The sequence below is a fragment of the Symphalangus syndactylus genome, chromosome X (genome assembly GCF_028878055.3).
Source record: "Symphalangus syndactylus isolate Jambi chromosome X, NHGRI_mSymSyn1-v2.1_pri, whole genome shotgun sequence".
NCBI lineage: Eukaryota > Metazoa > Chordata > Mammalia > Primates > Hylobatidae > Symphalangus > Symphalangus syndactylus.
The window spans coordinates 24,521,882-24,536,395 of NC_072447.2; the positions used below are offsets into that span (position 1 = coordinate 24,521,882).

Below are 14,514 nucleotides of genomic sequence, written 5' to 3' on the forward strand. Positions count from 1 at the left end.
ATGCAGCATTATCCTAGCAATAGCTGACTAATACAACTTTTCTGCATTTTATTCTTTAAGATGCATTTCAGTATGGGTTGACTCTCTAAGTACAGAGTGAGATGTGCCTTTTTATAACTGCAGGACAATAGATATAAGTTGCCTACCATGTGCTTCCACTTATGACCACTTCCCAATAATGCCGGCCACTATCAATAAACACATTTCCAGCTACTCCATAGCTCCCCTGGCTGGTGAAGCGTTCAGGTGTGTGACTCTTCTTGGATGATGACTCATCACGTTCTACTGTCAAGTTATCATGGGACACCTTCAGTTTTCGATGAGCAGATTTGGGGTCCAGTTTAAATGGTTGGCCTGAAAACAAGTTCACAAAACAGAAAAAGGAAGAGGAAGAGGATTGTTTATTTTATCATAACCAATAGCATATTTTCAAAATCAGATTTAAAAGACAGGAACAAGCCAGCCCTCCCTGAGTCATGCCTCCTATCACAAAGTGGTATCTTACATTTTAATAGTAATTTAAACGTTACAAGCAACTTTCAAAGATATTTGCTTGCAAAGTTTTCATAATATTCAAAAGACAATAGAGAGTAGCAACTCTGTGTAAAGTATAGTACACAGTAAGAGCGAATAAGAACATGTTCCTGCCTTCATAAGCTTTCATAAGGTAGGGATCCAGTGGTGGCATGCCAACTATTCAACAACAGCATGGACAAGGCTTAGCCAGAAAACATAGTGTGAGCTAGCTTCATGGATTCCAGGTGTACACAAGCAGCACAGGTACTGTCAGGCCTCTGAGCCCAAGCTAAGCCATCATATCATCCCCTGTGACCTGCATGTACACATCCAGATGGCCGGTTCCTGCCTTAACTGATGACATTCCACCACAAAAGAAGTGAAAATGACCTGTTCCTGCCTTAACTGATGACATTGTCTTGTGAAATTCCTTCTCCTGGCTCATCCTGGCTCAAAAAGCTCCCCCACTGAGCACCTTGCGACCCCCACTCTGCCAGCCAGAGAACAACCCCCCTTTGACTGTAATTTTCCTTTACCTACCCAAATCCTATAAAACAGCCCCACCCCTATCTCCCTTCGCTGACTCTCTTTTCAGACTCAGCCCACCTGCACCAAGGTGAAATAGCCATGTTGCTCACACAAAGCCTATTTGGTGGTCTCTTCACATGGACGCGAGTGAAATTTGGTGCCGTGACTCGGATTGGGGGACCTCCCTTGGGAGATCAATCCCCTAACCTCCTGCTCTTTGCTCCGTGACAAAGATCCACCTACAATCTCAGGTCCTCAGACCAACCAGCCCAAGAAACATATCACCAATTTCAAATCCGGTAAGCGGCCTCTTTTTACTCTCTTCTCCAACCTCCCTCACTATCCCTCAACCTCTTTCTCCTTTCAATCTTGGTGCCACACTTCAATCTCTCCCTTCTCTTAATTTCAATTCCTTTCATTTTCTGGTAGAGACAAAGGAGACACATTTTATCCGTGGACCCAAAACTCCAGTGCCAGTCACGGACTGGGAAGGCAGCCTTCCCTTGGTGTTTAATCATTGCAGGGACACCTCTCTGATTATTCACCCATGTTTCAAAGGTGTCAGACCACGCAGGGATGCCTGCCTTGGTCCTTCACCCTTAGCCGCAAGTCCCGCTTTTCTGGGGGAGGGGCAAATACCCCAACCCCTTCTCTCCGTGTCTCTACCCCTTCTCTGGGGGAGGGGCAAGTACCCCTCAACCCCTTCTCCTTCACCCTTAGCGGCAAGTCCCGCTTTTCGGGGGGAGGGGAAAGTACCCCTCAACCCCTTCTCCTTCACCCTTAGCGGCAAGTCCCGCTTTTCGGGGGGAGGGGCAAGTACCCCTCAACCCCTTCTCCTTCACCCTTAGCGGCAAGTCCCACTTTTCGGGGGGAGGGGCAAGTACCCCTCAACCCCTTCTCCTTCACCCTTAGCTGCAAGTCCCGCTTTTCCAGGGGGCAAGAACCCCCAATCCCTTATTTCTGTGCCCCAACCCCTTCTTTGCTTTTCTGGAGGGCAAGAACCCCCCCCCCCACCCCTTCTCCGTGTCTCTACTCTTTTCTCTGGGCTTGCCTCCTTCACTATGGGCAAGCTTCCACCTTCCATTCCTCCTCCTTCTCCCTTAGCCTCTGTTCTTAAGAACTTAAAACCTCTCAACTCTCACCTGACCTAAAATCTAAGCATCTTATTTTCTTCTGCAATGCCGCTTGACCCCAATACAAACTTGACAGTAGTTCCAAATGGCCGGAAAACGGCACTTTCAATTTTTCCATCCTATAAAATCTAAATAATTAATTCTTGTCGTAAAAAGGGCAAATGGTCTGAGGTGCCTGACGTCCAGGCATTCTTTTACACATCGGTCCCTCTCTAGTCTCTCTTCCCAATGCAACTTATCCCAAATCTTCTTTCCCTCCCACCTGTCCCCTCAGTCCCAACCCCAAGTGTTGCTGAGTCTTTCTAATCTTCCTAATCTTCCTTTTCTACAGACCCACCAGACCTCTCCCCTCCTCCCCAGGCTGAGCTAGGTCCCAACTCTTCCTCAGCCTCCACTCCTCCAACCCTATAATCCTTTTATCACTGCCCCTCCTCACACCCGGTCCAGCTTACAGTTTGTTTCATTCCGTGACTAGCCCTCCCCCACCTGCCCAGCAATTTACTCTTAAAAAGGTGGCTGGAGCTAAAGGCATGGTCAAGGTTAATGCTCCTTTTTCTTTATCCCAAATCAGATAGTGTTTAGGCTCTTTTTCATCAAATATAAAAACTCAGCCCAGTTCATGGCTCGCTCGGCAGCAACCCTGAGACGCTTTACAGCCCTAGACCCTAAAAGGTCAAAAGGCCGTCTTATTCTCAATATACATTTTATTACCCAATCTGCTCCTGACATTAAATAAAACTCCAAAAATTAAATAATTCCAGCCCTCAAACCCCCAACAGGATTTAATTAACCTCGCCTTCAAGGTGTACAATAATAGAAAAAAGTTGCAATTCCTTGCCTCCACTGTGAGACAAACCCCAGCCACATCTCCAGCACACAAGAACTTCCAAACGCCTGAACTGCAGCAGCCAGGCTTTCCTCCAGAACCTCCTCCCCCCAGGAGCTTGCTACAAGTGCCAGAAATCTGGCCACCAGGCCAAGGAATGCCTGCAGCCCAGGATTCCTCCTAAGCCGCGTGCCATCTGTGCGGGACCCCACTGGAAATCGGACTGTCCAACTTACCTGGCAGCCACTCCCAGAGTCCCTGGACCCCACTGGAAATCGGACTGTCCAACTTACCTGGCAGCCACTCCCAGAGTCCCTGGAACTCTGGCCCAAGGCTCTCTGACTCCTTCCCAGAACTTCTTGGCTTAGCAGCTGAAGACTGACACTGCCCAATTGCCTCGGAAGCCCCCTAGACCAACACGGATGCCAAGCTTTGGGTAACTCACACAGTGGAAGGTAAGTCCATCCCCTTCTTAATCAATATGGAGGCTACCCACTCCATATTACCTTATTTTCAAGGGCCTGTTTCCCTTTGCCTCCATAACTGTTGTGGGTATTGACGGCCAGGCTTCTAAACCTCTTAAAACTCCCCAACTCTAGTGCCAACTTAGACATTACTCTTTTAAGCACTCTTTTTTAGTTATCCCCACTTGCCCAGTTCCCTTATTAGGCCAAGATATTTTAAGCAAATTATCTGCTTCCCTGACTATTCCTGGACTACAGCCATATCTCATTACCACCCTTCTCCCCAACGCAAAGCCTCCTTCGCGTCTTCCTCTCGTATCCCCCCACCTTAACCCACAAGTATGGGACATCTCTACTCCTTCCCTGGCAACCGATCACATGCCCATTACCATCCCATTAAAACCTAATCACCCTTACCCCACTCAATGCCAATATCCCATCCCACAGCATGCTTTGAAAGGATTAAAGCCTGTTATCACTCGCCTGCTACAGCATGGCCTTTTAAAGCCTATAAACTCTCCTTACCATTCCCCCATTTTACCTGTCCTAAAACCAGACAAGGCTTACAAGTTAGTTCAGAATCTGTGCCTTATCAATCAACCAAATTGTTTTCCCTATCCACCCTGTGGTGCCAAACCCATATACTCCCCTATCCTCAATACCTCCCTCTACTACCCATTATTCTGATCTGGATCTCAGACATGCTTTCTTTACTGTCAGGCCTCTGAGCCCAAGCCAAGCCATTGCATCCCCTGTGACTTGCATGTATACATCCAGATGGCCTGAAGTAACTGAAGATCGACAAAAGAAGTAAAAATAGCCTTAACTGATGACATTCCACCATTGTGATTTGTTTCTGCCCCACCCTAACTGATCAATGTACTTTGTAATCTCCCCACCCCGAGAATGTACTTTGTGAGATCCACCCCCTGCCCCCAAAACATTGCTCCAACTCCACCGCTTATCCCCAAACCCATAAGAACTAAAGATAATCCACCACCCTTTGCTGACTCTCTTTTCGGACTCAGCCCACCTGCACCCAGGTGAAATAAACAGCCATGTTGCTCACACAAAGCCTGTTTGGTGCTCTCTTCACACGGACGCGCATGAAATTTACTATTCCTTTGCACTCGTCATCCCAGCCTCTCTTCGCTTTCACTTTGACCCTGACACGCATTAGGCTCAGCAAATTACCTGGGCTGTACTGCCACAAGTCTTCACAGACAGCCTCCATTACTTCAGTCAAGCCCAAATTTCATCCTCATCTCACCCATTAGGCTCAGCAAATTACCTGGGCTGTACTGCCACAAGGCTTCACAGACAGCCCCATTACTTCAGTCAAGCCCAAATTTCATCCTCATCTGTTACCTATCTCAGCATAATTCTCATAAAAACACACGTGCTCTCCCTGCTGATCGTGTTTGATGATTAATCTTCCAAACCTCAATCCCTTACAAAACAACTCCTTTCCTTCCTAGGCATGGTTAGTTCGGTCAGAATTCTTACACAAGAGCCAAGACCACACCCTGTAGCCTTTCTTTCTGTCCAAACAACTTGACCTTACTGTTTTAGCCTATCCCTCATGTCTCCGTGCAGTGGCTGCCGCTGCTTTAATACTTTTAGAGGCCCTAAAAATCACAAACTATGCTCAACTCACTCTCTACATTTCTCATAACTTCCAAAGTTATTTTCTTCTTCATACCTGACGCATATACTTTCTGCTCCCCAGCTCCTTCAGCTGTACTCGTTCTCGAACAATTACCATTGTTCCTGGCCCGGACCTCAATCTGGCCTCCCACATTATTCCTGATACCACACCTGACCCCCAAGACTGTATCTCTCTGATCCACCTGACATTCACCCCATTTCCCCATATTTCCTTCTTTCCTGTTCCTCACCCTGATCACGCTTGATTTACTGATGGCAGTTCCACCAGGCCTAATCGCCACACACCAGCAAAGGCAGGCTATGCTATAGTACAAGCCACTAGCCCGCCTCTTAGAACCTCTCATTTCCTTTCCATCGTGGAAATCTATCCTCAAGGAAATAACTTCTCAGTGTTCCATCTGCTATTCTACTACTCCTCAGGGATTCTTCAGGCCCCCTCCCTTCCCTACACATCAAGCTCGAGGATTTGCCCCCACCCAGGACTGGCAAATTAGCTTTACTCAACATGCCCCGTGTCAGGAAACTAAAATACCTCTTAGTCTAGGTAGACACTTTCACTGGATGGGTACATGCCTTTCCTACAGGGTCTGAGATGGCCACTGCAGTCATTTCTTCCCTTCTGTCAGACATAATTCCTCAGTTTAGCCTTCCCACCTCTATACAGTCTGATAACAGAGCAGCCTTTATTAGTCAAATCAGCCAAGCAATTTTTCAGGCTCTTAATATTCAGTGAAACCTTTATATCCCTTACGGTCCTCCGTCTTCAGGAAAAGTAGAACGGACTAAAGGTCTTTTAAAAACACACCTCACCAAGCTCAGCCACCAACAACTTAAAAAGGACAATACTTTTACCACTTTCACTTCTCAGAAGTCAGACCTGTCCTCAGAATGCTACAAGGTACAGCCCATTTAAGCTCCCGTATAGACGCTCCTTTTTATTAGGCCCCAGTCTCATTCCAGACACCAGACCAACTTAGACTGTGCCCCCAAAAAACTTGTCATCTCTACTATCTTCTGTCTAGTCATACTCCTATTCACCGTTCTCAACTACTCATACATGCCCTGCTCTTGTTTACACTGACAGTTTACACTGTTTCTCCAAGCCAGCACAGCTGATATCTCCTAGTACTATCCCCAAACTGCCACTCTTAACTCTTGAAGGAAATAAATAATTTTTGCTGGCAGGACTATGCTGAATCTCCTTAGGCACTCTCTAATCAGATGTCCTGAGTCGTCCCAATTCTTAGACCTTTAAACCTGTTTTTCTCCTTCTCTTATTCCGTTTAGTTTTTCAATTCATACAAAACTGTATCCAGGCCATCACCAATAATTCTAAATGACAAATGTTTCTTCTAACAACCCCGCAATATCATCCCTTACCACAAAATCTTCCTTCAGTTTAATCTCTCCACTCTAGGTTCCCACGCTGCCCCTAATCCCGCTAGAAGCAGCCCTGAGAAACATCGCCCATTCTCTCGCCATACCATCCCCCAAAATTTTCGCCATCCCAACACTTTACCACTATTTTGTTTTATTTTTCTTATTAATATAAGAAGACAGGAATGTCAGGCCTCTGAGCCCAAGCTAAGCCATCATATCATCCCCTGTGACCTGCATGTACACATCCAGATGGCCGGTTTCTGCCTTAACTGATGACATTCCACCACAAAAGAAGTGAAAATGGCCTGTTCCTGCCTTAACTGATGACATTGTCTTGTGAAATTCCTTCTCCTGGCTCATCCTGGCTCAAAAAGCTCCCCCACTGAGCACCTTGCGACCCCCACTCTGCCAGCCAGAGAACAACCCCCCTTTGACTGTAATTTTCCTTTACCTACCCAAATCCTATAAAACAGCCCCACCCCTATCTCCCTTCGCTGACTCTCTTTTCGGACTCAGCCCACCTGCACCCAGGTGAAATAAACAGCCATGTTGCTCACACAAAGCCTGTTTGGTGGTCTCTTCACATGGACACGAGTGAAAGGTACATACTGGCTGGATAGCATCCTGAAAAGGAGGAATGAGTGAAGACTCCATTTTCAACCACTGCAGTGTTCTATTCCAGCATAAGATGCATTCATGCTCAATATACTTCAGACCAGAAACCAAACAAATCAAGATCTTAGGTCTTAACATATAGAATATTCTAGAAGTTTATATTATTCTGAGATTATTAAAAATTAAAGCATTACTCTTAGGAATTTAGGATGAGAATACAATTTTCAGTCCACAAAATTAGGAAAAAATGTGATAGTAATGCCTGGGTTTTCTACTCATGAAATTATTTATATATAATAAGGCCTTCTCTATTCCATTGCTCATATTTGTATGTTTAAGATTTAAGTATTAAAAAATCTTGGCAGAGTCACACCTGGACATTTTGTCATAGTTGTTACTTGACAATTCAATATTGGTTTGGAGTACTGCCTGTCATTCAACACTGCATTGGGTACAAGGCATTTAAAGGCAGGAAATGAGTTACAACCTGATGCAAATGCCATGGTGTCCAAACTCCACAGCCACTGTTGCAGTTGGCAGGTTCTTTCTGCCCAGTATACAGCTCTCAATCAATCACAGGAAAAGGTTTGGTAAATTCAACTGTGGCAATACACGATGCTGGGTGAGAAACTGACCCAGTGAGTGAGTATAGGACAGTGTGTTGTCACATGTGGGTAGGCCAAAGGATTTCCAGTTGCCTCTTGGATACAAACACAACACCAGCATCTCTAAAATCCTTCCTTTTTAGGTCAGGGACCAGCATACTTTTTCTGCAAAGGGCCTGACAGTAAATATTTTTGGCTATGCAGGCCAGGCCATGTGGTCTCTTTTGTGACTATTCAACTCTTCTCCTATAGTGAGGAGGCAGCCACAGACAATAGGTAAATGAATGGGCGTGGCTATATGCTAATAAAACTTTATTTACAAAATCAGGCAGCCAGATTTGGCCCTTGAGCTATAGTTAGCTGGCTTTTGTTTTAGAAATCTATTTCTGTACATATCAAAGAAAAGCTTAGGCTGGGCTGGTGGCTCATGCCTGTAATGCCTGCACTTTGAGAGGCCAAGGCAGCTGGATCACCTGAGGTCAGGAGTTCAAGACCAGCTTGGCCAACATGGTAAAACCCCATCTCTACTAAAAATACAAAAATTAGCGGGGTGTGGTGGCAGACACCTGTAATTCCAGCTACTCGGGAGGCTGAGGCATGAGTATCACTTGAACCCGGGAGGCAGAGGTTGCAATGAGCCAAGATCGTGCCACTGCGCTCCAGCCTGGGCAACAGAGCAAGACACTGTCTCAAAAAAATAACAATAAAAAAGAAAAGAAAAGCTTTAAAGGGGGAGCAGAGAAAACCCTCAAGTGCTGAGCAGGGATTGGACATTCTCAGAGGCCGTAAGATCTACTGGATTACATGTGTAGTTTAAATTTTGACTTGTAAAAAAAAGTCCTTAGGAATGATCATGCTAGCGACTATCAAACTAGGAACTAAGACAAGAAGAGTATGAAGAGAGTTTTCCTTAAAATATTTCAACTTTTAAAGGTGGAAGGTAGAATATGGATTAAAAATGATACAATACTAATGGGCAGAGCAGGAAGAAATTCCTTAATGGCGCCCATCATGTTCAATGAAGGCCAAGTTCTGCTAGGCCTCCTTCCAGTGAGATATATCAGAATGTCAGAGCCATTGGAAAGACCGGCCTTGTGATGGTGAGATACTGCCTCAAACATCCTGCCGGCCTTGGCTCACACCCTCACCCACCCATGTGTGCAGCAGAATCATGCAATCTTGGTGAGCAAATTCTGCCTGTGCCTCAGATGTGTTTCCCAAATAAACCACTACCTACTCTGCCCAAATTCAAGGCTTTTGCTTCAGTGAAGACAAATTAGTTCAAGAAAGAGATTAATAGCTTACTTTACTAAATAATTCAATTCATTATAATATTTGTATGGGACACGACTCATATTCAGGCCGTTGTTTACTTATATGGACAACTCTTTCAATAATCTTTTGATACTGTGCCCAGCAGCCAGTCTTCCTTCCTTGTAATCCACTCACCACATCATAGTGCAAGAGAGCTTTATTTCATGGAAATTTTCATCCTGCCTGTTTTATTTAAACTCTTCAATCTCTCCGCCAATCATTGGTATACAAAGAAACTCCCTGGTGTGGCCCAGGAGGCTTTCACAATCTGTTCTTGTCTCCAGCTTCCTGGCTCACCTATCCTCCCAACCTAAGACACACTTTAATCACACGGATCAATTTTCTGTTCCATAAATATATTCTCCTTGTCTCCGGGCTTTTGCCTATGCTCTTCCTTCTGCATAGAACACTGTGTCCTCACATCCCCTGCTCCTAACCTATCTTGGAAAGCCTCTCAAGGTTGTGCTGGGGCACCCTGGCTTTGTCAACTTAGAACCTCTCATGGTTATTCCAGTCAGAGATTTCACACATTGAATGTTAATTAGGATTAATGTGCTTTATTCCCCAATAGTCTATGACCTTTTTGAGAGAAGCACACCTTAGGGAGTTGAAGATATTCATAATATCCTTGGCATCTTGCACAGCATCCCAAACACACTTGGTGCTCAAACTTATCTTTTGAAGGAACAAATATTTACATGTTCGAATGCAAATCAAATAATGCTCATCTAAGTGTGCACAGGTATTGTGCCATTTGTTGTATGACTGTAAAGAAACATATCATCATGTTATATTTTCTTATGTACTTAGAATTACTTTGAGATGGTCTTTTTGACAACTCATAACAACCCTCAAGTTGTTAAAATATTCCCATTTTAAAAGTGAAGGAACGCTAAATGCATTGTGGGATCCTGGATTGGGTCTTGGAATAGGAAAAGAACATTAGTGGAAAGCTGCTAAAATCGGAATAAAGTCTGGAGTTTAGTTATGAGTAATGCATCAATGTTAATTTCTTAGTTATGCTAACTGTACCAAGGTTACATAAGATGTTAATATTTGGGCAAACTGGGTTAAGGGTGTACAGAACTCTCTGTATTATCTATGGATTTCCTATAAATCTACAGCTATTCCAAAATAAAAAGTCTATTTAAAAATATGAAGAAACTAGTCATATAGCTATATGGGTACCAAGTGGGAAAGCCACAGTTTTCTCATTCTTAATTCAGTGCGCTCTTTACATCCCTTGTTCTTCCTCTAGGATCCAACACATTCCTCTAGGATACAACTCTTGCGCTGAGAAATAAGGATATAGGTTAAATGAGGGTTCCCCTTGAAAAGCACTTAATTGTTCCTGTTGACTGCCTGGCAACCTCACAACATGGCGCCATACCAACATACTCCAATTTGCTTTCTCTTGGGAGGTCTTATGCAAATAAACACCATGTTACATAACATAATATTCCTAGATCAAAAAGATGTAAAGAAAGAAGAGAGGATAAAACAAAACACATGTGGACAGAGACAGAGAGAGGGAGATAACAGTATCATGAGACACACATAGGCCAGATCATTCTCTGTGACGCGCACTGTCCTGTGTATTGGGGATGTTTCCCATCGTCCCTGGCCTCTACTCACTACATGCCGGTAGCATCCACCCCAGATGTAACAACTAAAAACCTCTTCCAGATATTACTAAATGTCCTGGTAGGGTGGGGTGGAGGGGGAGGAAGAAGTGTCCCTGTTTGAGAACCACAGACTCCGACTGTTTTCTAGAATAAAAGAAAGAATTTCTGAAGAGTGATTAGTTGGCTATTCTGCTATGAAAAATAACACTATTCACCATTTACAGAGCCCCTACTGTGTGTCAGGTCTTATATATACATCTTCTACTTCTCACAAGAATGCCTCCAGGAATATTTATTTAAAAAATGAGAAGACTCAAGTGCAGAGAGAGTAATGGCCTCACGGCTGTGAAGGAATAGAATCAGTTTTGGAACCTAGAGGTATCTGATGCAAATTCCATTATTCCACACTGGCTTTTTACTTGTTTTCGGGGGCTGTCAATGATACCCAAGACAGAGAAAAGGAAAAGAAAGGGGGACAGAGGCAGCTGAAAGAAGAGCAGATAAGACATGACAGCTCTGTTGAGTTCACAGCACTTACTGTTTGTCTTCAACTTCCCAGGCTCACTGCTGCGGCTGCCCGCCTGGTTGATAGCCTTGACCATGAAGATGTACTTGGTGCCGCTCTGCAGACCGTGCACCGTGTAGTGGTTCTGCTTGATGTTGGGTACTATCATCCAGCTATCAGCCGAATTACACAGACCTGCAAAGCCAATCAGACATGGTGCAGTTCTTTGGCACAAGCGGAGCAATGATTACATAATTTTAGGTTGAATAATTTCCATTTATTTGAATAGAGTTGGTAAGCGAAGTGCTTTGTCCTGGTAGTCATGTACGAAAAACTGACTTCACTAACATAGATGTGGCAGATTGCATTTTTGCCTCCAAAATTCTCCCTGCCCTGTATATCCGGGCCCAAATGACTTTGCAGGTGCTCCTTCTAAAGAGGTGCAATATATTTCCCTGTCACGTGGCTTTGAATTTGGTCAAGTGACTTGCTTTGGTCAATAGGATGAGGCTGAAATGACAATGTGCTAGTTGCAAGAGTAGGCATGACAAAACCTTGAGGGTTTCTGTTGACCCTTTGTGTCTGCCGCTGCTCTGGAGAAAATATTCCTAGGATACTCTGTTTATCCCAACAGGATGAGACAGGGAACAGCTTTACCATGCAGCCAACACCCAGCCAGTGCAGGAGTGAACCAAGCAGAGATCAGCCAACCCCAACCGACCTCCAACAGGGAAGCTAAGAAATGATCATCAGGATGGTTTCTGATCCTGTATTAGTGTGGCTGTAACTAACTGATGTAGGAGACCTATTCCTAAGAGAACTCTGGAGCAGCAACACCTCTGGGCAGCTCAGGGTCCGGTGCAGATCTTGGGAAAGCATCCACAGGGATTTCTGACCAGCTGCATCCCTAGGATGACTGGTTTCAGAGTGGAGTGGGGCTGTTGCTCTGGCTGCATCCTGCAGGATGTGGGTTGAGGAGCAGACCGAGGATTTATGACGCTTGGAAGAATATGTAGGAAAAAGAAGCCCATTTTGTTTTGCAGCTGGTTGATGGCTGAAAACATCTCTTTGGTATCAGGTCCAACTCCCCTCTCTCCTTTTTCCACCCATCAATCTCCACTCCAATAGAACCTTTTTCCAAACCCCTGGTGACCAGGCTGTCAAGAAGTTTCCTGACTCTGTTGAATTTCCTTCAGTGGTCCCTGGGAGAGGGCTGGGCCCCCTCCACTTCCAGAGGACTCCAAAGCCACCACCCCACTCCTCTTCCAATTAATTTGCAAGTCAAAGGGTTAGTTCCTTTGATCTTGAGGCAACTTATACTTTACCAGATTCTCAAGAAGCAGTCTCTTAATCTTTTTTTGGTCTCAGCTCTTTGATAATCTAATAAAATCTTTCTGTAGAAAGAAATTCACAAATGCATATACACACCAAACCACAAATATTTGCATAGAATTTCAAGGTAGTCACAGGCTCCCGAAACCTGTCTTTGAATCTTACTGAATACTTTCTCCATCTTTTGAGTTAAAAATTATTCATGGTATTGTCACAGTTAAAAAAAAACTTGAAAGTATTTTGCCAATTGTGAAAATTCACCTTATATGATTTCCATCTTGGGTGCATAGTATTTTCAAGTACACATCAGTGAATTAAATATATATATATATATGTATGTATGTATATATCTAAAGAGATACACACACACTCACACACACACACACACACACACACACACACATATATTTGGTCTTGTGAATTTTCTGTTGCCTCTTTTTTTTTTTTTTTCTACCTGCAAACATTTTCGCCAGTGGACTGCCAGATTTGAAAAAGCCAGCTTGAAGCAAGAATGTAATTTAGGACTCATAGAAAGGTTTGAGTGTGTGTGTGTTTATATTTGGAGATTCAGCAGAGCAATAAGAGGCACAATCCATCCCTCCTCCCCAAATTTATTTTCTCTAATTCTTAGCCCTCTGTTTTCCTACCAATTCTCATTTGTATAAGATGCAGGAAAACATCCACAAATAGTTTAGTAACATGGGAATCTCCTTACTGTATATCCCTTCTGATCTTCCTTCACCTTACCTTTTCCTTGAACATAGCTATAATAAACTCCATACTTCTGGATAATGCCACAGCCAAATATTAGATTTTGATCCAGTCAAAGAAGGGTCATTTTGAACTCTGAGTTCTGGGCCCCAAGAGGCCTATAACTCTCTTTAGGTACTTAATATTATTACAATAGTAATAAAACAAAAAATTAGCTTTTCTATTATGTAGGATAGTGTACTCATATTCCTAGATCTTTGTCAATGGCAGTCGGCCACAAATGAGAACAATTAAGGCGTTCAGTAGATTCAAATGAGAATCGTATCAATTTCACTGCTTTTATACTGTTCTTGTTTAATTGAATATGTTACAATAAAATGACTATTGTGGTCAAAGAAAGCAAGTGTAAAAATGTTTCAATAAACTTTACATCACTGTACAACCCAAAAGCTGGGTTTAATGTGGTGGGGGAACGCTTTCAGCAACATCATAAAGCAGATGTCTGAAATTGCTGAAAACTGTAACTTGGCCTAAAATCCAAAGTCTTAACCCAACAAAGATTTTATGTTTCAGAAACCTTTTCCAAACAAAAAGGGACTCTGACTATCCTAATTATTTTGAAGAAGTCCCTATTTTTTTCCTTGAAAATTAAAAGAACAAAATGTTTATGAAGTAGTAAAATTTCATTGGTTAGCTGTATACTGGGACAATCTACTTTCATGAATACTAACAACTATTACTGTTTAGGTTTACCTTTATGTTATTATTATTGCCAAGATAATAATTGAGAAGTTGATTAAAAATGCCAGGAAAGCAACATTGACAATTTTCTTTTGGGGCTGGAGTAAGTGGGGTGACTTGGAGTGCACCATTACCAGTGTTGGTCTTACGCCAGCACCACCTAACTTCTTGCATATGGCACTGAGTTTGCTTAAGCAAGACTTCTCTGCCTTGACACCCCACTGTGTTAGGACTCTTGACCAGGTTTTATTCATCTCTTTATGAAACACCCACACAACCATCCTGATTGAAACTTCACTTTTCTCCAAACTCATTTTCAATCATCTTTGAGGGTGTTCCAACATTCACCTCCTCCGACTCAGTTTAAAATAACAATGGAGCTTGGAAAATAATTTGTCCACAATGAAACCTAATTGAGTTTTTTGATTTTATACATTTTTTTTCATTCACAATGGGTTAGAAGTATTTCCCTACATAATGTGGCTCATTATAAGATCCTAATTACATCTGGGATTTCAGAGCCTTGTATGGCAACTGTCATCTTGCCACAA

General features: G+C 43.4%; 1 protein-coding gene across 8 annotated transcripts in view; it reads right to left on the reverse strand.

Annotated features, from left to right (window-relative positions):
- MID1 (midline 1) overlaps nucleotides 1–14,514 on the reverse strand; it is a 673,077-nt gene that overhangs the window by 9,175 nt on the left and 649,388 nt on the right. For 7 of the 8 annotated variants that reach the window (XM_063634953.1, XM_055266923.1, XM_055266925.2 and 4 more), the window contains 2 exons: nucleotides 11,213–11,374; nucleotides 147–354 (listed from right to left, as the gene is read on the reverse strand). In XM_063634953.1, coding sequence (XP_063491023.1) covers nucleotides 147–354; nucleotides 11,213–11,374 — 370 coding nt within the window. The remainder of the gene's footprint in view (nucleotides 1–146; nucleotides 355–11,212; nucleotides 11,375–14,514) is intronic. The other variant, XM_063634954.1, reaches the window with a different exon arrangement.